This window comes from Rhamphochromis longiceps, linkage group LG16, assembly GCF_057381845.1.
Source record: "Rhamphochromis longiceps isolate RC_006_pf linkage group LG16, R_longiceps_female_GT1.1, whole genome shotgun sequence".
Taxonomy (NCBI): Eukaryota; Metazoa; Chordata; class Actinopteri; order Cichliformes; family Cichlidae; genus Rhamphochromis; species Rhamphochromis longiceps.
The window spans coordinates 28,309,761-28,335,957 of record NC_140572.1 but is presented as its reverse complement, the minus strand read 5'-3'; the positions used below and the strand labels follow the sequence as shown (position 1 = coordinate 28,335,957).

At 38.9% G+C, this 26,197-nt stretch overlaps 1 protein-coding gene across 3 annotated transcripts in view; it reads right to left on the bottom strand.

Annotated features, from left to right (window-relative positions):
* The window catches only part of epha3 (eph receptor A3), a 95,779-nt gene that overhangs the window by 30,653 nt on the left and 38,929 nt on the right, over positions 1–26,197 (bottom strand). For all 3 annotated transcript variants that reach the window (XM_085385172.1, XM_085385173.1, XM_085385170.1), the window contains exons 4-6: positions 13,371–13,526; positions 7,784–8,143; positions 3,696–3,820 (exon numbers count right to left, since the gene is read on the bottom strand). In XM_085385172.1, the coding sequence (XP_085241298.1) occupies positions 3,696–3,820; positions 7,784–8,143; positions 13,371–13,526 (641 nt within the window). The remainder of the gene's footprint in view (positions 1–3,695; positions 3,821–7,783; positions 8,144–13,370; positions 13,527–26,197) is intronic.

The following is a 26,197-nucleotide window of genomic DNA, read 5'->3' as shown; positions in this document are numbered from 1 at the left end:
ACTGGAACAACCCTTCATCACAGCTATAAATCTCTTACAGCTTGTCATTGTTCAGGACAGCATGTCATCCCCTGAAAATCATACACAGGTGTGGCACAAGTATCTTTGTGTGTGTGTATATATATATATATATATATATATATATATATATATATATATAGATAGATAGATAGATAGATAGATAGATAGATAGATAGATGTGTGTGTGTATGTGTGCGTGTGTGTGTACTTTCTGTTCTGTGCATGAGCCTCCATGTACATTTTTGTGTGTTGAACACCAGAACGCTGTAAGGATTTAATATGGTCTCAGTGCTGAATTGTGCTTTGATAACATAAACAAAGCTGCAGTAAATTATAGCTTAAACACACACACACAAGACACAGAGGCAAAAAAACATACAGATCCTAAGATGGGTGATGTACAGCAGAAGTCTTGTGAATTGTTTTAGTAAAAATCCCTTTTGTCTAAGACTAAATAAACAGCCTAAATTAATTTTATCTGGAGTTCTCTCTCGGCTCTCGGCTCTTTAGATTATAGTGATAAAACACGCAAAAATAATTAGCAAAGTGTATTCGCACAAATTCGATTTCCACAAAGTGCACTAGGAACTGTCTTATCGGTCTGCCCTTTAGCTTGTTTAACGGACACGGAGAGCATGGAGCTACCATGGGATTTCCAAAAGATGAAACACCTCTCTTCTTCTGGGAAGCCTTCTAGTTGGAAATTCCCAGGATTATTACAAAACCTCCCCATCCCCAAATATGGGACATAAAATGTGCAGCCCCTGCAATTCAGACATTCTGACCCATCAGTTTTACAAGTGTGCTAGCGAGAGCAAAGTGAGCAAAGCCAGAGGTAGAAAACTGGTTAGCTGTGGTTCATTTAATTATAATGAGTTGGCTTGTTTGTCTGGTATAACCCTTCCCAGGTAGTATTCATTTTAGATTTAAGCTCCTCAATGTATAGTGATTTATTGAGGCCTCTCTTTAATGTTTTTTTTTTTTTTTACTTTTCAGAACAGTTCTATGTTGACACAATATTTGCGATGTTTTTTACAGCTCTGGGTTTTATTTGGTTTGTTTTTGTTAGGTTTTGGCTGCTGCTAACCTCAACTTTTGGGATTAAAAAAAAGTATCTCTCTTTTTATTATTATTCCTGCCATTCTGCAATAAAACACTTTTTTGTATCCAGTGCTTTTTTTCACTTATGTTATATATAAAATTTCACATCTGTTGAATACTGGATATCAAAGGAATATGATTATTTTTAATCAAGCCGCTAACACTATACTTAGTGCCTTAGCTTCACGTGGTTTTATCTTGAAGTAACGTAGTCTATTAAGTTTACACAGATGTCTGGAAAATACACATTTTTATCAGTTAGCAGAAAATACGTTGCAATTTGGTGCATTAGGAAGGCCAATAATCACAGGATTTAGAGCGGTAGCCCACAATATGAGATGAAATGACTTGTGACAAATAACATTTTTGTTTTGCCTCACATTAACATCCCAGTAGAGAACTCCTGTTTTTAAATTTTACCAGTGAAATATGTTATGGTCCAAAATTAAACTATGAAGTGTTTATATAAAACAGTATTTGATTTTATCACCCAACAAAAACAACAAGGCTGTAATTTTATAACTTTCCTTTCTGGTTTCAGTGGGTTAACCCCCCCCAAAAAATGTTGGTCCACTGAGGATCCATTACTCTATGCACTATATGCTCGGCATTTTTTGATATGACTGCAGTTTCTACAGTGACAGATGCTAGGCTGGAGTCGCTGGTAAATTTCTACTGGATTACTGAATTCTTCTCACTGCAAATGTCTGTTTTAAACTTGTTTAAATCCAGACAGGAAACCACAGCAAAAAAAAGAAAAAAAAGTCTGGCTGTTGATGTAAACCTGAACATCACTTCCTTGGTAAAAGCTCTCTCTTTTAATCTCTTTAATCTTAGTCTGTTTTTGTGTTCTGTTTCACCATCCTGTTTATGTCTATGTGCAATTATATCTGTGTGTCTGTGCATGTGTCTCTAAAAGCCTCTTTCTGTCTCATAAGTGAGTCATGGTGTGGTCTTGGTGTGGGGAATTCGTGTTCCAGTGTTTCTCCTTCTGTGGCCTTTATCCTTGGCATGCTAGTTGCCCTCAGTGTCCCTGTGCCTACAACAAGAAGAGGCCTCTGTCTGGCATTCGTCTTGGGATCTACCATGATTCTCCAAGTTTGCTCTTCTGCGTGGAAGAGCCTTTTGTCAGGGGTTTAAAATCCCTGGGTATGTATGTCTAGTGAGGAGAATCCTATGGGAACTTGCTTTGTGGGTATGCGTGTTTGTGTCTCCAGCACTTCCTGAAAGATAATGCGGTTACCAAGCAAAATACCCAGAAGGCTTTATTACAAAATGCTTTACTTTAGCTCCACCCTCATATTTTTCCTGTCCTTTTTGAACGAGCGTGCATTGGTGATAAGTGAGCATGTGTGTGCAATTGGAAAACCACACCTGAGAATAAGACCTGCAGTGAGCTCTGACCCAGCATCACTCATTAACTTTTCCTCTCACTGTTTTCCGGCCTTGTTTTAACATCTTAGGTAGGGATGGCTGAGCAGAGACCAGAGTTTAGAGAGGAAACAGCTTCTGTCAGCCTACTAATCAAGAGATTAGGGGCCACTGTTGGCATTCAAGCAAACTGATTTGGGGCACACACACACACATATACACACACAAACACACAGACACACACACTGAATCTGCCAGAGTGATTAAACTTGCATCCACGGCTAATTTCACCATCAAATGTCAGCCATAGCCCAGCATTGGTGCTGAAAGCCAGTGTAATTCGTTCTGCACTAATTTCCCTCACAGAAGAATGAGGGACCCCACAGATGCATTTACTGTCTGCCATAAAACTTGTCTCCATTAAGGAGTGGACTAGAGAGGAGGGCAGCGTGAGAGATGGAAGGATAGATAGAAAGAGAAGAGAAGCAAAAAGAAAGGAAGAATGTAAAAATTGTCACATGAAAAAGAAAACATGGTGGAAAGGGAGGTCTTCTGATGAAGAGATTTCTTTTATTGTAAAAATAAAACATTATGCACAACATAACGACAACTACATTTTCATTTCATTTTAATTTATATTAACTTAAATTGTACCTGAAAACCCAAAACTACAACTCGCATTAGTTCGAATAACATTTACAAAGACTAGAAGGGTTAGAGTTGAGTTAAATTTTATTATTTTCACAGAAATTCAGTCTACTAGGCCAGAGAATAAGTCCAGGATGTGCTTCCAAATGTTAGAGAAAGACTGATGGATATACTACATGGACCTAAAAAGGTGGAAATGTAAGTAAACCTTTTCAGTCTATTCCCCTGGTGAGAAATATTTTCAGGAAATTCAAGTGACCAGTTTTCAGGGTATTTATTTCTCTTTGATGCCTAAATTGGAGACACAGCTGGATTGAAATAATAAAATACTAGAATCTATTCACAAGCGGCTCACGAATTACTATGCCATGTGCGTTTATCTTCTGAATTTAGCATCATTCTTACCAGACGTTTAGAGAATGCTTACAATCTTCCCATCTTAGGTGTACTCCCCCAAATGAGTTAGGGTTAGATATTTTTTCTCTTAGAGAGGCACATTTTATGATGCAAATGCACACAAGGAAAACTTTAACAGTGATATATACTGAACCAACCTTTTCGTAGTATTTGATCTCATAGTCAAGGATGATACCGTTGGGTCTTTCTGGCTCCTGCCAGGACAGGAAGACACTGCTTCGAGTTGTCTTCTCCTTTTTGATCACTGCTACTGGAGAGGGAGCTGGGCAGGAGACATAGACAGTCAGAGAGTGAGTTCCGTTAGTGTAAGGTTCAGTGGAAGTTCAGTCCACAGTGTTGAATCCTGGCAATTGTCTATAGTTCCTGTTAGCCTAATTCAGTTTGCTGCTTGGTGGGGTGGCATTCTAAAGCAAAGGCCCAGGGTTGTGAGTGGAACAAGACCGTGTGAAGTAATGTACAAGAAACTGCACTGGATCAACATATCGGAATTTTCTACTGGTTTTAAATTTATCAAAATGTGTATCGATATTTGTCGTTTTAAGTAAAGATTAGGACCAGTAAGATTTACATGTGTACCAAAAACAAGCAAAAGCACGATAATTTCTGCTATTTCTGATCAGAGTATAGTAGTTTGTCCTCCATCACTTATATTTAAAACACTATAAACAATTTCCTCTCTGCTGTCCTCATCCATTTTGGTTAGTCGCTTTCTCTCTCGCCAATCTTCCTCGCCAATCCTTTGCCCATGCACCGCTTTGCCTCAGGGAGTTCACATGGTCCCAATCTAGTAATTCAGCACATCTCTCCTTCTATCAAGACTCGCACCCCTCTCTCGTTCTGTGTCTCTCTCCTCACTCCCTTTCTCATTTCCCTTTTTTACTGCTCTCTAATTGCCAGGCAGCTCCAGGACCAGCTCGGCATCTGAGGCATCGACTTTTAATTTTATTAGACCACAGGAAAAAACATGTTTGTCTTTGAAATGTTCAAGCCTTTCTTGATTGTGATTATATGGCTGCAGAATGCGTCTGAGTGTGTGTGTACATTTACTCGTGTGTATTTCCGCGGGAAGTTATTTTTTCTCCTGTAATGAATCCAGATGGGGAGAATCTGTTTCTATACCCCCTGCTCCTCCTCTTCTCCTCTCCCTCTGCTTCTGATAGTGGGGTGAGGCTGTGCTTTTTATTGGCTCTGTGGTTTATGGTGGTAATGATTTACTGTGTCTGGGTTGCTTAGAGGCAGCTTCAAGTTCCTCTACTCCTCTGTTTCCTTTGCCTTGCTTCCCTTTCTATCTTCCTCGGCATGTCTACTGCTAAGCACTTAATTTGCTGTCACTCTGTTTTTTGTCTGAGGCATAACTGATACAGTATACCAGGCCTGTACTGGTGTTAAAAACTGTCCTTCTTTGTCATTCACTCGTAATTTGAGGGCCATGCTGCAGATGTTGAAACAGTGACCTCTACAACACTGGCACACAGTTAGAAGTAATTATTATTGGAAACTAAATTAAACAAGATGCTATTCAATGGCAAAAATCATTGCCCAAATGAGAGAAAATATACAACTTTGCCTTTACTTTCTCATTGTTTAACGGCTACCATCACCAACCATATTATCATATCACTAGAGATATGCAACTAGATATTACTCTGCATCTGAATCACAGTTACTCTGTTCTTAGCATAGTTATGAAATAAGTGGAGGGCAAAGGAGGCGAGAGGAGGAGAACTGTCTGACAGCACCTTGACAGCACAACCAGGACACACTGCTCCTTCCAGGGAAACACTTAATCCAGCTTTTAACAGCTTTGGCATCTATACGTGTGTGCTGGTGTGTAAGTATGTGTGTTTATTCGAGGGAAAGCATATAGACGGGTGGGGCAAGTGCACTGACATACTTAATCCTTGTAAACTCTGAGGGCTGATGGAGAGTGTGCAGCTGCAGGCTGAGATATTTGTTAAAGAGAGAGGGGATTGTAAGTGTGAATAGCCGGGACAGAGGGTGTAGTACCGAGGTGTGTATGTTGTCCTTCTCGGTGTGTAAATCTGCTTGCATCTATGTGAGCACACTGATAAATGGTAAGTAAAGATGAGTTTCATTTCATCTGATTATCACTTAGACACTAAGATGGCTTTTGATATTCTGTGCACACACAGATCTCTTAGTGTTGATAAGCCCTCTTCAAATCTAATATATATTCAGATTGCAGAGATAATCCTACTAACTAACCACACACTTACAATATAATGCTTACTAAAAATGTGCTTATTTTTTTATTTTTTTGTCCAAATTTGTATATTTTTAATTTTGCTTTAATCTGAACTTTTGATGCATGTGCACTTAAACATACGAGCACCCAGAAAGACACTTAAAATCTACATTTAACGCTTATCCCTATTTTGTCACTTAAAAGGCACACACACAGCAGACTCTTTATATGGTATGTGATTTATATATATCAAAGCTCCTGCATTTGTATTTGTGTGTCTAGTTTCCATAAGTACACTGTTTACTCTATGCAGTGCCTCTTTTGAGTCTCCCTCTTGGAACTCTCTGAACCTTAAACTACATGCTGTAGTACATGCATGTTTTCTATCACAAGAAAATCAGCCTGTCACCAAGTCAGCCCAACACGACATTTCACAAAGACTGCTGCAAGTAGCAAGATCTGAATCAGTTATCCAATACAATCCAACCCTCATGGTATTTCCCGTTTAGCGTACCCACAGGTGTGAGGCTGTTTTTACAATTTTGGATCTGTTGTTATAATATTTAACATTTTACATTACTTGATTTTCATTTTTCTCCACACAGCTTTCCTGATTTACAGGCATGTGAATTCCAAGGGGACTACATTACTGATACTGATACTAAGAATAATCAGTACACCCTGTAACCTGTGAGAGAAAGCGTCTCTTTCATTCATAAAGCAGAGGCACCAAGACTCGACATTTGCATGTAACTTTTAAAACAAGCAAAAGACTTGAAGTACTAAAGGTTTCATTGCATTTTGCTTGAAGGCATCTCTACTCTGACTCTGTTTAAATTCATTGCTCTTGCCATCTGCCTATCATCATCGATGTGATGGAGTCTGACCTTGCTGTATGACAGCTTATGAGAGAAATTCGCATCTGTCTGGTCTGTAAAAAAAAAAAAAAACACCCTTCCAGGTGCTAAATCAACCTTCAAGGTTTAGAAGAAGAGCCATACAGAAAAATAGAGGAACACAGAAAAACTGGGTGTGGGGTTGGTTTGGGACATGACAGGTAGAAGTAAAGGAGGTCGGTAGGGCGGTGGGGGGGATGTAGGGAACCACACTGCTTGAGAAAAAAATGCTGAGCTTCCAAACACAAAGGCAAAATGTGTAGGGGAACACTGAAGGAATGGCAAAAAGAAGAAAATAAGCTGATGAACTAGACTGGGACCTTTGCACATTCCTTGCTAGAGTCATGGATTTCTGAGGTTTGGCACTTTCTGCTGCAGCTAGATTTATTTTACCCTTGGAATTTCACGGCACTGCTTTCCTTTGCCGTCTTTTTCTTGTAAGAACTGGATGTGTGGAGAGATATTTGTATAAAAAGATTGATGGGAGTTTTAGGAGCCCATCCTCACGTTAAGAGAGTATGTTAAAAGGAGGAGTTATATTTTGGAAAAGGAGGAGGACATTCGATCCTGGTCGTTAAACAAGAGAATAGCGGCCTGGGATCGCCTTGTAAATGTCCAGGGTTGATGGTTGTAGTACATATGTTTGAGGTATATAAACCATAGGCTAGGGTATTATTTTATCAGAATATTCAGAAGCACAGGGGGAGGAGGAGGAGAAGCTTGTGTATGTTATCAACATGGTAGCTATTTTTTTTATTTACACACAGTACTTGTTATTACACATATAATACACTTGTATTAAATGCACTTTTCTTCATGCATGAATCAGCCACTCCATAGTTCCCAGTCCTCAGACCAGCTAAAAATAGAGATAAGCAAAATCTTGCAACCTGCATGAGATGACCAACCTGCTTAACCTAAGATCTGCCAGAGGCTATTTTTTCTTTGTTGTTGGAGAATGGGCCTATGTTTTTTACATCAGTGATCTATCTTTTTTATTGATTATACGCAGACAACTTTCAATCAATATCCAAAATGGTTCAAAAGTATTGCTGTTATTGTGTATAGTCAATCGTCTCAGCTCATATCTTTAGCTAGCCACCCATACATCATGACATCTCACCCGCTTGGTTGGTGGTGATGGTGACGGCAGCGTACTGTCTCATCTTTGGTGCCAGCGATGACACACCGTTCTGTGCTTCAATCTCAAATGTGTAGTTAGTGTGGGCTAACAAGTCGCCAACCGTCACTGTGGTGTTGTGCAGTCCCATGGCTCTTGGCAGGAAGCGAACATTGCTCCGGCAAGGTTCACAGCGCTGGGTCCCACTGCTGCTGCCATTAGCAGCAACAGCACGGCAACGTTTGCAAAGGACAGTGAAGGTGATATCCCTGCGCCCTCCGGTGTCCTCAGGCCAGCTCCATTCCAGGATAACAGAAGTCTCATTGATGGAAGAGATTACGTTCCGGGGAGCTGAAGGAGGTCCTGGTAGACAGAAGGAGATGAGGTGAGATCGAGAGGCAGGTCACTGGATTTACAGAAGGACAGAACGCTTAGTAGTATAAAAAACACACAAAAACTGATTAGTATAGTATAAAAAGGCAGATTGAAAGGAAAGAACACAAAGAAAGGAAAATGCAGCAGCATAACAGACGAAAAGCAATATTAACATCAGTCAGTAGACTGGCATTAAACTGAATTACATTTAACAGCAAAGTCATATGCTAAGTGTAGTACACAGAACATGTAACATGAACTTTAACTCTAACTATATGGTCATTTTACTTCTTTGCTGTTATGTCTTTCTCTTTGAGAATTGGAGCAGGGTTGTGAAAAATCACCCATTTATAGCTGGATTTGGTGTTTATTCTTCCTTAAATTTCCCAAAGTTTTTCCTTTTTCTTTCATAAGGAAGACAATTCACAAAAAGGCAAAAAAAAAAAAAAAAAAAAAAAAAAAAAAAAAAAAAATATATATATATATATATATATATATATATATATATATATATATATATATTTCACAATGCATTATTTGCCTACTTGGACATCTTCATGGAAGAAAATTCTTACTATGAGTGCTATACAGTGAATGAGTTGTCGTAATACTAGGGTTATGTTAATGTAAATAGGTGAATCTACTACAGTATGTATGTGTTTACATCTCACTTTCAAATTCCGTAAGAAATAAGAGGAGCATGGCACAGTCGGAGCAAGTGAGTCTGACTCACTCAGACTAACATAAAATCTGTCTTATTACAAACAGATTTCCAGATACTCATATGAAAAACTATGACTAATTACATGGGGGACATAGCAAAACTGCCAAATAGCTCAGTGGGGGAAACTGAGAAGGCAGAGGAAGGAAAAAAAAGATTCAAATGGGCTTACTGGATTGTGTCTTGAGATAAAACGCTTTGTTTAGTTTGTTTTGCTGAATTTACTTCACTCCCAAACTATGCGTAGTGGCTGTCTCAGTTATCTGCATCGCAGATATTTATGTGCTTGAGCCAGAGAAATCAAAAGAAAAATACACACACGATTTGGCTGCAAAGAAGTTCTGATAACTGCAAGTCTCATGAATCTAACTTTGAAAGACATGTGAAATTACATGTCAAGTTACATGATTCAAACTTTTTAACTCTAAATACAGTTGCACACAAGAAGTTTCTAAAAGTCAGTCATTTAAATATCTAAGTGGTAAAAAAAAAGGTCTGAAACATCAGTAAAAAAAATGTACAACTAACATAACATCCACTGACCACATCAGAGTTTTGAGTCTGCATTTCAGCTTAGCTTTACCCATATGTGCATACATGTATATGCACTGCACTGCTTGTATGCACATGCATACAGGGAAGCTAAAGTAAAAGTCAAAATGATTGAACACATCTTGACTGGCACGTGAAACCAAACACAATGTGTTAAAGCTAAAGGTGCAAAACTACTGTGGAAGAAGTTTCAGTCACTTATATTTTCTTTAACTTTAACAGTTTGGATTCGTCATTGAAAATTAAATTCCTCCAAGAAGTCAGTTAACTCATTTTACTTTCAGCAATGTACATTTTTGCTGTGTACTGCATGTACTGCAACTTAGAACTTCAAACTCAGAATTAACACCCATGAAAATACTCAATACTCAAATACTCAGATCAATACTCAGAGTTATCCACAAATACAGTAACAGTGGTGCCTCTGCTTTTGAACACAAATTAGTTTGTTATCCTACTAAACTAACACTGTTTATTAATGTTACAGATGCGCTGGGCTGCGCCATTAACATTATTGTTTTATTATATATATAGTAGCTAGCCAGTAAACGCCTTAGTTAAATGACAAACGTTATCATGTGCTATTTAATGCTTCCGTGATGTATAAACGGGAGCATCAGTGACCTCTCCAAATCCCTCAAAGTGTTGTTCATTGTTCTGAAGGTCAGCTACCTTACCTGCTAGCAAGGAGAGGGGCTGCGTACCTGCCTGTCTGCAACTGTGCTGTGTGATAGGGTTGTGCTGATGAGCGACGATGTCGTGGATCAACAATGATCGAAGTAAGCGCAATAGCTCATAACTCAAGGTGAATTTTATTTCATTTACCAATTGGTGCATGAAATCAATATCATTATTATAAGGTTCATAATAAACTTCAAATAGCACCTTCACATATAAGCAATATTTGTAAGAAAGACATGTCTGGGCATGCAGCGGCGTGCAAACACAAGTTTACACCCAGAATTCTGTATGCTTTGAAGTTAATGCGCGTGGAGCAGCTACACTAATCCATCATCAGCATCAAGTGAGAGAAAACAGAAGAAGATACTTTTGACTGCTGGATGGATTTTTAAAACCCCATTATGTGACTTTCATTTGCAGATGCTGGCTTATCTTGTTAACTTTTTTTTTCTCCACAGTGTGTATGCAGCGCATGGTGAAGACCGAAGGGAAGACAGATGAAATATTTAACGCCTAAACAAACAAACAAAAAAAAGAACTGTAGGACAGCTATACTATAGGTCTAATTTAAAAAAGTAACAAGCCAGAAAATGTGATGAATTAATACAGTTTTAGCTGTTCAGCTGCTATCTGTCTAATTATGGTCAGCTCTGACCTCTGCGCCTTTTACATGTGGGCCACACTTTGTGTGTCATGAACGGTGCTACCATAATTGTGCAGTTTAACTTCCTCTGCTGCCCTGCAGCAATGCTATCGGTCATCGGCAATGGCACGGTCATGATCATGTGCAAAGCGCCTAACCCTAATGTGTGAAGTGGTCAGCTAAAGCAGGAAAAAGTGGCCCTAATCTCTAATTATTAGTCGGTCAACATTACAATACGGTTGTGGAAAAGTCAAGTCAAGATGAACAGCAACATACTATAATTTTTTAACGTCATATGTAAGTGGTACTGTGCGACATGTGTTACATTTTAATAATAGCAATAATGCAATGATTCATACAGGGAGCGCAGAATTATTAGGCAAATGAGTATTTTGTCCACATCATCCTCTTCATGCATGTTGTCTTACTCCAAGCTGTATAGGCTCGAAAGCCTACTACCAATTAAGCATATTAGGTGATGTGCATCTCTGTAATGAGAAGGGGTGTGGTCTAATGACATCAACACCCTATATCAGGTGTGCATAATTATTAGGCAACGTCCTTTCCTTTGGCAAAATGGGTCAAAAGAAGGACTTGACAGGCTCAGAAAAGTCAAAAATAGTGAGATATCTTGCAGAGGGATGCAGCAGTCTCAAAATTGCAAAGCTTCTGAAGCGTGATCATCGAACAATCAAGCGTTTCATTCAAAATAGTCAACAGGGTCGCAAGAAGCGTGTGGAAAAACCAAACTGCCCATGAACTGAGAAAAGTCAAGCGTGCAGCTGCCAAGATGCCACTTGCCACCAGTTTGGCCATATTTCAGAGCTGCAACATCACTGGAGTGCCCAAAAGCACAAGGTGTGCAATACTCAGAGACATGGCCAAGGTAAGAAAGGCTGAAAGACGACCACCACTGAACAAGACACACAAGCTGAAACGTCAAGACTGGGCCAAGAAATATCTCAAGACTGATTTTTCTAAGGTTTTATGGACTGATGAAATGAGAGTGAGTCTTGGGCCAGATGGATGGGCCCGTGGCTGGATTGGTAAAGGGCAGAGAGCTCCAGTCCGACTCAGACGCCAGCAAGGTGGAGGTGGAGTACTGGTTTGGGCTGGTATCATCAAAGATGAGCTTGTGGGGCCTTGGTAAGGTAAAAATTTCACTGGCAGCACGGTGGCACGGTGGTTAGCACAGTTGCCGCACAGCAAGAAGGTCCTGAGTTCAATTCCACCATCAGGCCGGGGTCTTTCTGTGTGGAGTTTGCATGTTCTCCCCGTGTTTGCGTGGGTTCTCTCCGGGTACTCTGGCTTCCTCCCACCGTCCAAAGACATGCAACTTGTGGGGATAGGTTAATTGGATAATCCAAATTGCCACTAGGTGTGAATGTGAGTGTGAATGGTTGTCTGTCCCTATGTGTTAGCCCTGCGACAGACTGGCGACCTGTCCAGGGTGTACCCTGCCTCTCGCCCTATGACAGCTGGGATAGGCTCCAGCGCCCCCTGCGACCCTGAAAAGGATAAGCGGAAGCGAATGGATGGATGGATGGTAAAAATTAAATAATTGAAATGGGTATATATTTGTTTTTTGTTAAGTTGCCTAATAATTATGCACAGTAATAGTCACCTGCACACACAGATATCCCCCTAAAATAGCTAAAACTAAAAACAAACTAAAAACTACTTCCACAAACATTCAGCTTTGATATTAATGAGTTTTTTGGGTTCATTGAGAACATGGTTGTTGTTCAATAATAAAATTATTCCTCAAAAATACAACTTGCCTAATAATTCTGCACTCCCTGTACTGAATGAAGAACAAAATAGAAACATTTTCTCCTTTTCTTCAACCTTCCCTCTGACCTTTGAAATTTTCTTGCCAACAAATTTCCAAAGTCAGCTTGAAACAACCTTTATCACACCGCTAACAGTAAAAGACCTCTCCTGAGATAATCACGATTATTATCTCCTAACAACTTATCTATTCATTTTCAGCTCTAGCGTTGCTCAGTTTGTCCCAATGAGATGAAATTTGCGTAGTTGACAAGATGATGTTGAGATAATCACAACAGGGACCTGCTGTGATTGTCGTTATAATTAGCATTCTGTCTGCGGCTGCGGGCGTTATATTTTCCACCATTCCCCACACAGTTTTTTTTTTCTTCCTAGCCCCGTTAGTAACGGATGTATCAATAATCTGACATCAGGGAATGCAGTGATTTATTGGTTTAGAGACAATGCATTTTTGAATACTTGCAGGAGTCGTCTGCATCTGCAATCCATTTGCATGAGATGGAGGCAAACAGATTCACACAGGAAGTGCAAAAGGTGGTAGAAAATGTGACCTTTTAAAAAAATGAGGGATTTTTATCTTCCTGTGTCCACTTATTCACTGTTTTCCCAGTGTGTTATCTCTGGAATTCCAATGTTGTGCTGAAGGTGTTTATTTTCATGGGCAAACATGGACGACTGCAAAACAATAAGTTGTTTAAAATGTCTGGAAACCTTTATATTAGTGACACAAAATACAAACTGCAACATATGAGACTCACTGACTCACTATGTGATAGCTCACCAGGAAATGTTAGTGCTATTTACACTGGGGGAAAATGCACACTTACGAGTACAGGCCATAGAAGCAGGATCTCCCTCAGCACGGAAGTAGTTTTTCTCACAGCCACAGTGAAGAGACCCCTCATGGTGAGAGAAACTATGAGGTGGACACTTTGAGCACTCCATATTCCCGAGAGTAGATTTGTAGAAGCCTGCCCTGCACGCTGAAAACAAAAACAACACAGACAGATACATGAGCATCGCGCTGAACCAGCACATCGGCAGCTGTGTAATAGCTGCATTCTTCTTCAGAGCACCTTCAACAATTGCAAGTCAAAAAATGAAAGATTGGACATGTTTAATGCACTCTCTTTGTCTCTCACATACACACAAACACACAGACACACTGACACCAACAAAGTGCTGGAAGGAGACAGAATGTATATCTCCTGTTAATGTAACAGGAATCCATTGGCTGCTAGTAAAAACAATAATTCTCTGAAATGTATTTGCATCTATTTCCTCCTCCCTTCAACTCTCAGAGGGCACAGCATGAATAATGCAGATTGTCCCCTCAGATAAAAGGGATGTTCTCTTTAAATATCTGTGGTATTAAATGTGCACTCAGCAGCTCTTTTAACTCCTACTCACCACTAATCTGTTGCAATCTGTGCAAGTAGGGTGACACTCTACCTGTGTAAAGTATATTGCATGTGAAAGTAGACTGTATGTGTGTCTGTTTTTCTGTGTAGGATGGAAGATCAAGGGGGGAAGATTAAAAAAAAGACTTTCCCTTGTGTTTTTTCTGTTCTTCTTCCTTTCTCTACATATTTAGTTCCACTCTACTTTATTCAGTGCTCCCCTTTTCTCCCACCACCAAAGGTTGAAACCTCTGTCAACTTATCCAGAGTTATAGTGAGATAAAAAGCATTTAGGCATACAAACTGTCTCTTTCCATGATGGTCAACTGCATTTAGAGTTCACCATCAACAGTACTGTATTTCCAAGCATGAGCGGTATCTCCACTGCCGAACCACAGTAACTGGAAATTCAAGCTCCTGTAACCATTCCTCCAGTTCCTGCCACAAAAATGGCAGAAATTTTATATCTTAGAATTGGAATACTGTATGAATGTCCTATCCATCTATCCATTTTCTTAAACATATCCAAGTCAAAGTCAAAGTGATTATAAAATCAATTCAGCTAAGTGTGCATAAGCTGTCTAGATGGGATGTGCTAATATGATGTTAATATAGTACGATTTTTACTTATGGCAGCTCATAGGTGTGTCTTTATGGCATGCTTTTATGGATGGATCTCTTAGGCATGTGTTTCACCAGCTCTTTGAAGACAGATATTTATCATCTGTTTAGCGTAGTACTGCTTTTAATTCTTCATCTCTTACAGCTTATAAATTAAAAGTAAAAAAACAAGGTCTCAGAGGACAATATCAGTTTGCAAGTCTTCTTTGTTTGGAAGGAAAAAAAGAGCATAATGTATTCCAAGACTGAGTCCATGTGCAGAAAGATCGAGGCAAGGAAGTAATCAGGTTTAAATGTTTATTTTGTGCATTTTTCACTTTTTATGAAAAAGTTTAAACCAACAGCTACTGTGTTTGTCATTTTATGGCCATTAAGGTGTATTTGATGACCTTTTTATTTTCTGCTGGATTTATAACCAATTGCAGTTGTAATATATGCTCCTTGTAAACCCAGTGTTGTGCACATACTCAGACAAGCTTGCGCTCTGTCTCTCTCTCTCTCTCTCTCTCTCGCTCTCTCTCACTCACTCACACACACACACACACACACACACACACACACACACACACACACACACACACACACACACACACACACACACACACACACACACACACAAGCGATTAAAGAAATAGCTAGCAGCAATAGCAGCCAGCCAGCAGAATGCGTGGGCTCAGCAGAACAGATCTGACAGATCCCAGTGGTGGACAACACACTTCTGCAAAAGCCAAGACTGCTGATCCTACTGCCATATCCATCACTGACACTGCCACACCAAGGTCCCTGTGCTGCACTAAATACTACCTCTCCTCCACAATGTGGTAGTCTGTAAGAGAAGGTACATGCATGCTTGTGTGAGATAGTAATATAATGTGAAGCTGATTCAAACACCCCCAGTATGATCCTACTGATGGAAGAGCAACCCCAACACTTGCTGACACACAGAAAACAGACCACCCTGATTGGAGGACACGCCAGGAAATTACACCTGACAGCCAATCGTATAACAGAAGCAGAGGAAATTGCTGGGTTAACAGAATTGTGGAATATAAAAGAGAATTATAGATAATAGGCAAGAGTTAAAATGCATTAGTCTCATACTAGCGGGAGAGACTGATTAGTCTAGCCATGAGCAGACTTTGATAGAGTATGTATGCCACTAACAATTCACCACTGGATAACACCAAACAAAGATGCATTTACCATATATACTGGCCAGCTAAGTCACTGGGCTCAAGTCCAAGTAGATCTGTTTTCTTTTAGGTACCGTATTATACCAACTTCACTCAAGGGTAGAAACAAATCACTTATGCAGACACATGCATATTTATAGGAGAAGCTATTTTTCACATGTGGCAGATTTTTTTCCAAGTCATTTATATCATAGCTTAGAGTTTTGCATGGATATTGCCAGAGAATGTAAATCAAGTTGTTTTTTCCCCTGCATACATGTTAGAAATAGAAAAAAAAAAAGGCATGTATATATATACATGTTTTTGTTTTTGTTTTTTAGCAAAGCTTGCTCGCACAATAAGGCATTGCAAATTAGCTTGGACTATTTCCAGCTATAGATTAATACACATCTTAAGTACTTGAGCTCATTTATAAATTTCATAAATTTGTGGAACTAAAATTAAATTACTGAGTAGCTTTATTAACCTCTGCACCTACTAAATGAACTTCACATCTTCCATCCATTTATCCATTTTCTTAACTGCTACAGTGTCATTATCCTATTCATCACAGGGCCAGAGGCGGGGCATAGCGTGTAAAGGTGGCCAGTCCATTGCAGGGCATACTAAATGACTCTGGCGAGTCAACACTGAAGACTTTTCAACACATCTATGAAACTTATTGGATACCGAGAGGATCTTAGAGAACAAAATCTCTACTTACAGTATGAGATTTTTCATATGTCAGTGTACAGATTTTTTTCATGACCACAACCATATTTTTACAACTGCTGGAAACGGATAATATAGGTCTGCCAGAATAAAAAGCCGCTCTAAAAGAGACTGATGGTAAAATCATATTTGTACCGAGGGGATTAACTCCTCATCCAATCAGGAAGTGTTACACTGACATTCAGAGAAAAATATGAAGGTTTTCCACCATTAATTATCTTTTATTTATTCGCAGTCAATAGCGTGCAAAGGCTCTGTCACTATTCCTACAAGTACTCATTTCTTTAACCATATAAACAGCCGTTCAACTGATGGTCTTAAATACTCACGCACACATAAAGGTATAACATGATGTCTTTTTACTTTCTACATATCAGCAGATGGAACAATCCTTTTACACACTTTGAAACAGCAGTTATACACGCACAGAAGTACACACGTGTACACATACACAGCTGCAGAAGCCACATGACATGGTGGTTGAAAAATAACTGGGAATGCATTCTGCTCAATCAATACTCCTCTTCTTGTTTCAGCTGGTCCCTTTAGGGGTCGCCACAGCGGATCATCTGCCTCCATCTCACCCTATCCCTAGCATCCTCCTGTGTAATACAAACCCTCTGCATGTCCTCCTTCACTAAATCCATGAATCTTCTCTGTGGTCTTCCTCTTTTTGTCCTGCCTAGATCTTCAGCATCCTTTGTCGAATATATCATCTCAGCCTTTCCTGTCTAACTCTGTCTCAAAATGCTTAACCTGAGCTGTGCCTCTGACATGTTCATTTCTAATTTTTTCCATCCCGGTCTCTTCCAATGAAAACCTTAACATCTTTAACTCAGCTACCCTACAATTTAGCCTCCTGTCTTTTTGTTAAAGCCATCATTTCCAAACCGTACATCACAGCAGATCTAACTATTATCTTGTAAACCTTCCCTTTCACTCTTGCAGCTGTTCTTCTGACACAAACTTCCTCTGACACTCACCTCCAGCTATTCCACTCTCTTCTTCACCTTTCTTGTGTATTGTCCATTGCTTTGAATTTGGTTGACATTGGGTATCTAATCTCATCTTCTGTACATTTAATACCTCTACTTCTTGGATCTTCACTGTTACACCACTCTTCATCTCATTCAAACACATGCTTTCTGCATTACTTCTACTGACTTTCATTCCAGAGCATACCTCCACCTGTTCAGGTTCTCTTTCACCTGCGCTTCACATTCACTCATAGTGTTGTCTGCGAACATCACAGTCCATGGAGTCTCCTGCCTGACCTCATTTATCAACATATCCATGACCACTGCAAACAAGAAGGGGCTTCCTTTCCAATAATTAGCATAAGTGCTAGATCATTGGTTTCATTTTGTTGTATTTATCCACAAGGCCGGTCCGTGAAAACATTGCCGGACATAAACTGGTCCGTGAAAAAAGGTTGGGGACTGCTGTACTAGATGGTCTAGCCATCATCCATCCATCCACTTCCGCTACACCCCAGACAAGTCACCAGTCTGTCATAGGGCTAACACATAGACACAGACAACCATTCACACTCACATTCACTTCCACAGTCACACCTATGGGCAATTAAGAATTTCCATTTAACCTATTCCCACTAACTACATGTCTTTGGATTGTGGATCTAGTTCCTTGATTTTTTTTTACTAGTAGTGATCATTACCAGTAGTGATCATTATTATAATTTGGTGTCCAGTCCAGTACTTCAACAATTCTACATGCTTTGACTGCTGTTTAGGATGGAAGGTCTCATTTCGTACAAGACTTCCGTTCAATGTCTTTATCATCTTCCATTAAAGGAACTCAAGGGGAAGAAAAATCCTGTTACGCTGATGCTGTTTCCCTTTTTTTTAAGTAGAAAATCTGTGATATACAGCTTTCAAGTGGCACCTGCAGTCTGTGTGTGAAAGGTCGCCAAAACTCAGCTACAAGGTAAAGAACTGGGAAAATCCAAATCACTACACTATTAAAAGATATTAAGCTCATTTTATTAAACTACCTTGTGATAATTTTATCAAAATGTGATGACATTCAGAATGTTACTTGTCACATGATCAGTGTCTTAACCCCTGAAGATAACTTGCAAATTGATACAATTTACAACAATCAATTTACAGTGGGAAAGTGGGAAAGTGCTCTGCCCTTGACTCCCTATCATTGCATCATGCTTCAGTCTTGATCCCAGCATAGTGCTTTCTCCCATTCACACACTTCAAGGTTAAGTCAAGCTGCAAACAGAGCCAAACCAAAACGCAGGCCCAACAATTGATTTCCTGTTTCCAAACCACCTCTCTTTTTCACTCCAATAAGATTGCAATGACTTTCACTCTTTCTCTCCTCCTCTTCCATTTCCCTCCATGTCCGCTTCCCTTCATCTTGCACTCCCTCCTTGAGTTCTTTTCTGCGGCTTTTCCCTCTCATTCTTTTGCTCCAACTTTCTTTCCTTAATTGGAATAGCTCTCTTTGAAATGGAAAAGTTATTTACTTTGACAGCTTAGGCATTTGGCTGGCGGTCTTATCCGGAGCCACTTGTAATGTTACTGGAGACATGGCAACAGTAAACATCTTGCCCCCTGCCATGAAATCCTGCTTCAGGCAGAACCAGTAACAAGTTACAGAAATCTCAGAAAGGTCAAAGTCTTTTATGAAAGGGTGGCATATTTTGGTGGGATTTTTTTGTCTTCCTAATAATGGGGTTGATGTAGAAACATGTTAAGCAAACTGTTGACTAACGCATAAAAATACACGTTTTTTTTTTAATATTCAAAGTGCAGTTTTGCTGTTATTTTATGATCTCCCATCTTAAGTTTTTTCAATGCACTTCAGTTTGGCATGAAATGTTAGATATAAGCGGCTATAATACACTAATATTGCCATTTTTATTACCTTAAAAAAACCTGCAAAATATACCCTAGAAAGTCTTATTGAGGTAAGAAAAACTAATTTATGAATATATAACTCAGTATTCTGATATACAGAGTAACATGGATATCCAGTGCGCTGAATTGCAAACAATTTGCTGAAGTTAATATGTCTGTAACCCAATAAACCAAATTAATTTTGTCAGAAATATAAATGAAAACAATCATCAGAATTGATAGGCTGTGTCTCAAGGCAAATCACTACACATTTTTATCTCTTTATGTTCAATTATCATGTCATTTACCCTGCTAATCACTACAGGGACATGTGAGAATATATTCAGATGTCAGTAGTCAGTATTGTCGACCAATGCAGAAGTTATTCTCTGCATTTTCAAGCCTCCAGAAGGTCAGGAGCAAGAATTCATTTTAACAGTGCCTCCAATTCAGGTTTGTTTTTTGTTTTTTTGTAAATGGGATGAAAGCTACTGAAGCCAATTGAATAACAAGAAGGGTTTTATTAGACTCTAAACTTTCAGGGTCATATTTTTTGATCCTTTTACTGTTTTTGTTTGGGTCACTTGTTTGCACATAGCTTGCAAGAAGAAGAGGGGATGTAGAAGTGACAACAAGTTTATTACAGTTTCTTATTTTTTCTTTCTTTTTTTTGCTAGATTTAAACTATAAATATATATTTTTTTGTTTGCTACTTTTTAATACCAGTAAATAAACCGATCTGTATCGAAAAACTTTGGTATTGCTGTATTTAATTAAGACTAAGTTCAAATTCCTCACTAATATTAATTAATGAGCTAGCTCTGTCAAGAGCACCTATACATGCTACATCAGTTTCAGACCATGCTATTTAGTTTTGCCACCACAATCTCATAAGTAGCACTTTTAGGAGCAATAGGAATGAAGCAGTTGGCATTGCAAGGTGAGCAGCGGAGGGCCAGATTGGAGTATAGATACTAACTGCAGGCTAATGACTTGGGAAAACCCTGCTATTCAAGTCTTTTTATCTGCACTCACTCAAAGAGGTGCTTTTGCTGCACAGAGGGACCGCTTGTGTGTTTGTGAGCATGATTTCAGACTCCGAATACCAATCATTAAACCTCCCAGTTCCTTTAATGTTTGTTTAAAAGTTAGGATGAGTATGTGTTATTGTGCCTGAGAGTGTGCTTTGTACATGTGTGTTAGATTTCACACGCAAACTGGGCAGGGATAGCTCAGTAGGTAAAGTGGTCGCCCCATGATCGGAAGGTCGGCGGTTCGAATCCACTTAACGGCTACCCTGAGGTACCCCTGAGCAAGGTACCGTCCCTACACACTGCTCCCCGGGCGCCTGCTTAGTGGGCTGCCCACTGCTTCACTGAGTGAATGGGTCAAATGCAGAGAAAAACAAGTAATTTCCCCATGGGGATCAATAAAGTATCCATTATTATTATTATTAAACTGGCATAGTAAAGCTTAATTAAGTGATGCGGTCCAACAATGATTTGCATAATAAAGCAGCCTGATGAAAGGGTAAGTGGAGGACCAAAGGAAATAGAGGAGGATGAAAGGAGGAAGAGGAGGAGGAGGATAGGATGAGTTGAAGAAAGGATGAAGAGGAGGAGGACAGTTTATACTACTGATACTTTGATACACAAGCAAAAAAAGCATATATTTTTGAAGTTAGATACTCAAAGGCACATCATCATAGTAACAAACCAAATACTATATGTGTTTGTTTTAAATATATATAAAAGCAAATTATATGATACAGGGTTTATGTGAAGTAACGGATCATTCTTTGTGTTTTCTAAAAGCAGATTCACCAGATGTAGCCTTTGAAATTAAACTTCATTAATTCCAGCAAATTAAAATCATGTTAATTAGTGTAATGTAATCATAAAACAAGCAGTGTGCTAACTGCACTATATTAGATTTTAATTGGAGCAAGTATCGGCCTTCATATATCAGTCTAATCTTCTTGATTTAATAAAAAGAGGAAACTCAAGCTCCCCCCCCCCCTCCCTTTCATATTCACAAAAGCTTCAGTTTGAGAGAAAATGATCAAAATCAACAGAACAGATGCCAATTAGAATATATTGTTTACTGAGATGCTACACGGTGAAATCAGCGTAGCATTTTTAAATCAGAAAAGCACTGAGATGAAAACACGACATGTTTTGAATCTCATATTTATAGTAAATTTCACATTTTTGTTGTTTGTATCTGCGCAAATTACATAGGTCAAAAAAATCTCCCCATCATCAGGAATTTAAAATGTCTTGCTAATTTATTTTTTCCATTTTATTATTAGCAAATACAATGAAAGCTACTCTAAGTCACATTACTCCACATTGCATTTGATTTGACAAGGGCACTTTTATTAAAATAGCATGTGTGCGTATGTATGTGTGCAAAGCTGCTGTGAAGGACAATAAACTGGGACAAAACAGGGCAAGGACTCTACTAACCCCACACATGCAGAGGCATGGATCAACTCCCTGCTGTATCCATCAAGGATGCAATAACTGTTTCCTACACACTCCACACTCCAGAGATTAGCCAGGTCAGTAAGAAAATCCAGGGCAACCGGCACACCAGCCGGAACAAACTTCAGAAACATACACACACGTACCCCCACACACCCACACCCCTACACACCCACCCACCCACACAGTGAGGTTATGTTAATTTCAATAATAAAGGGGTGATGTGACTGTAAGGAGGCAGAAGTTTAACCTTGCACTTGATGGAGTGATAGTGGAGAAAGTATATACCACCTTTTTTTTTTCGTTGCTATATACTTTGGTTTTTCTGCCAAGAAAAATTTTTCCGATGTCTCTATTCTGCAACTGGCTCAGGATTTTAATTTGTACCTGCCACACATACTACGAGGCATAAAAGTGTGAGAGACATAGACTCTGGGGACTAAATTTTCCATCTCTAGCATTAAAGGAAGGAAATGCTTGTTATATATCAATAAACAATGAATTATGGTTAACCTCATTCCAAAGACACAAATGATTTCACCTTCCCTAATTACTGAAAATGAGTGGACAGATATCAGTTGAACAACTTAGGGTAACAATGTTATTAGCAAATTACTCCCCCCCTTTTTTTTTTTACCTCTTTGTACTCATTTTATGAGCATTTACCAAACAATATAGGCATTTTACTTTATAGTTAATGCTTGTTTCTAGAAAACCTTTTCAAAATATTTCTGAGTGGTTGACTTTTGCTAAAGTGCTGAGCGTCCCCCCAAAACCTGGATTCAATTCTTGTTTAAACGTTTATGATACAGGTTATAGTCAGTGCACCATTTATTTAACTGCATGCTACATCACTGAGTTTGCTCGCTGCAAATAATAAAAAGTGTGTACTTACTAAGTGTGTACATTTAACAGATGGATTCTAGGTCTTATATTAATGATCCCATGAAGAAATTTCTACACTTTACATAAGCCCTTTTTTTTCATTGTCCTGATGTCTGCGGAAATGTTGCTTGTCAATAAAAAGTGAGTAACTCATTTCTAGATATCATACTCTTTATCATCATATTAACTTTTCTGCCTTTATCCACTACACAAGAAAAAAAAACAGTCCTTGTTTTTAAATTCAACACATGTGGGGTGTTTATCTGTTTGTATGCAGTCACTGTGTTTGAAGAAGACATTGGCCTCTTATTGCCCTCGCACTTGCCCAAATGCAAGTGCACACACATACATAGACATTCCACTTTTACAGTCCCTGGCAACACAGCAGTCAACCCAATCAGCATTTAAACCCATTTGTCTCCCCTCATGCTTTACAGGGCTATTGTGCTTCTGTTAACACTAGCGATAACCAGTCATGTACACATGTCGTCATCTTGTTGATTTAGCTGGCCAGGCTATAGTACCCTAAACCCATTTATGGCAGTAGTAACAAATGGCAACTGCATTACTATTTGCAAGCTTGTTTATGAGAAACTGATCTGTAGTTGACAGATTCCCATCTCTTGCTTTATTTTCTAGTTTATTTTTCCAGAAAGTTTTTTTTTTATTATCGCTATTGAAAAAAACTTCATAATAACAGTACTGAGCATAAGCAATCCATTATTCGAGATGATGAAACTCACAACATCCTCTCTTTAAGTGCATGTCAAGCATTCTGTGTCGCTGTTATTCTCTGAAGAAATACTTCAAAGCCAAACATATTTATCATTTGAAATCATTTACTGTAAGAGCGAATACGAGAAACGGAAACTGTTTTTAATGAACGATATTTTTTTTGTATGTTTTATGCGTATTGGGGGTTCTTAACAGGAAAGAAAAATATTTTTTAAGATGCAGACAGATAAAGAGTATAACAAAGAATGGATAATGGGAAAACTGAAAAACATACTCAAGTTGTAGTGCAGTTTTCAATAAAATGAGGAAATGTGCTCATATTTGCATGTCTGCTTGGGTGTGTGTGTGTGTGTATGCGTGTGTGTGTTTGTGTGTGTGTTTGTGTGTGTGTGTGTGTGTGTGTGTGTGTGTGTGTGTGTGTGTGTGTGTGCGTGTGTGTGTGTGTATAGGGGGAAAAAAAATCCTTGCTTGTCCCCCCCTGTTTTTAGAGTTAAGCTCCAACAGGGCAGTTTTATTGACCAGTGCTGCAGAGGACATGCTCTCTTCTTTAAAAGAAAATAGGTCAGCTGCACTGCTGCTGGACACACACACACACACACACACACACACAATGAAAGTGCAATGACAGTGACCCACTTCACCGAATGAACTCAGTCGGCAATACTTTAACAACTAGTAGTAATTGATGTGATGATTGCCTGCCCACAAGACTACAATATTGAAATACTACAATAATGATGCATATTACACTATCACACTGTGTACTGGAAGTGATTACAAAAAGGCATTCTGTTTAAATGTAATTCAAATATTTTCTCCTTGTTTAAAATTAATGATGATACAAATTTTATTTTAAAGGCTTCCCCAACATTACATCTATATCTATATTTATTTGATGTCTTATAAATATGGCTCATGCGTTCTCACTCCAGTTTAAAGTCCCCTCAGTACTGTAATTCAGATTAATAGGCATCCATGTGATTGCTGACACTGAGCCTCAGTCGGGGACATGTTACTCTGCCTGCTGAGGTGCGTGTGTGGGGAATTAGAGTAAAGAACACTTTATTGCCAGAACACCTGAGAACAGCTGAAGGAAACATGCAGACAGATGCATACTAACACGCACATAAACACACATCGCATATGACTATGCTGACAGGCACCTCAGGCACAAGCCTCAGAATGTAGCTGCTGCCATATGCTAAAGAGCCCCCGGGCTCCTTTCACTTCAGACAATATGACACTCTGGTTTTCATATAGCCCACAGTGTTACTCTCAATGGGATCTATGTAACCAGTACTGACGAGGGGTTGTTGGGAAACAATTTAAATAGAAGAGAGAAATATTTATTGGAAACTGGTAAATCCTGGGGGTTGCTTTCTCAGTTTTGATATGCTTTATTGCCGAGTTAACACATATAAGTTTAAAATCTGATCAGCACTTAGTGTCGATTCACTCTTTCTTGTTTTAATAATGTGTCAATTATGCAGTCTTTCATTCTGAAAACAAATAGCCACAACACTGGCGTTCTGTAATCTGACACCCCAACATCTGGTTTTCATTTGTTACTAAGGGAAACAACATAAACTACTGTAAAAACAGGGATATAATTCAAGCAATTGTATCCACTTTGAGTTTCCACTGTGTAAAGCTAAAAATGTTTTTTCACTTGGGCTTCAGTGAGAGCCTTCTTAGATCATGCTTCCTAAGAGTGTGTTTTGCCATGTCTTGGACTTTGGAAGGAAAATAAACATCCATGTGTGTTGAAATTTAAATTGAGTAGAAAACTGTTGTTTTCAAGAGTTTAGAAATGGTAAAAAAAAAAAGGTCCTTCATCTAAAGCTAGGATGCACCTGATTTTAAAGACTTAATTACCCTAGTGCATTGCAATGTTATCTCAAAAATCACATTAAATCAGATATGTTGCACGTACCTCATTAGTTCTCACCTTGAAAGTGAACAACAGAACAAATTTCTGACAAAGACAGGAAGGTCAGAATGTATTTGTACAGTGCAGGCGTGAGGGGGCCAATAAGATTCCCCCATATGTAGCAGAGAATATAACAGGCAATTTAATCAAGGTTTCATATAAACATAATAATAATGAAATTCTCAGCTTTATACCAACATTGAAGCCCATTCTACTTACAGTGTTGACCATTCAGATTAGTGTTGTTTTATGCTTTATTCCATTATATACAATGTGCAAAATCAAGCTTTTTTAATGCTGTCCATTACAGCCAGTAACTGTATTATACTGCTGTAATGGAAAAACACATCTCCTCAAGGAAATAATGTACAAATGCTGTTACATATTTTGGATTACTTTTAGAGGAGCTTGAATAAATTGTTGCCATATAATTAGTGAACAGTGTTTCAACATCTTTGAAACTGGACAGTGGCCACTTACAGGTCCCCTTGTAAAAGATTAATTAGCTAGTAAAAAATGGGGAATATACAGAAGAATGCCTCAGTTCATGATCCACTCAGAGCTGGTGTGTAAGAATTTGTGAAAATAGCACAATGGGGTCTAATCAGGCTGTAGAGACCAGAGCATTTAGAGGTTTTGGTAGTGCTTAACCACTTTGTTAGTATGTGTCCATCATATGCTTGCATCTGTGTGTAAATGTGTGTCTCTGTGTGTGTATAGAGCAGGATTCCTGGGGCAGGTGGCTCAGCAGTGGTTGGGGTAGAACAGCACTAAATCACTCCTCAAATGACACACCTCACCACGGGTGTCCCACCATGTG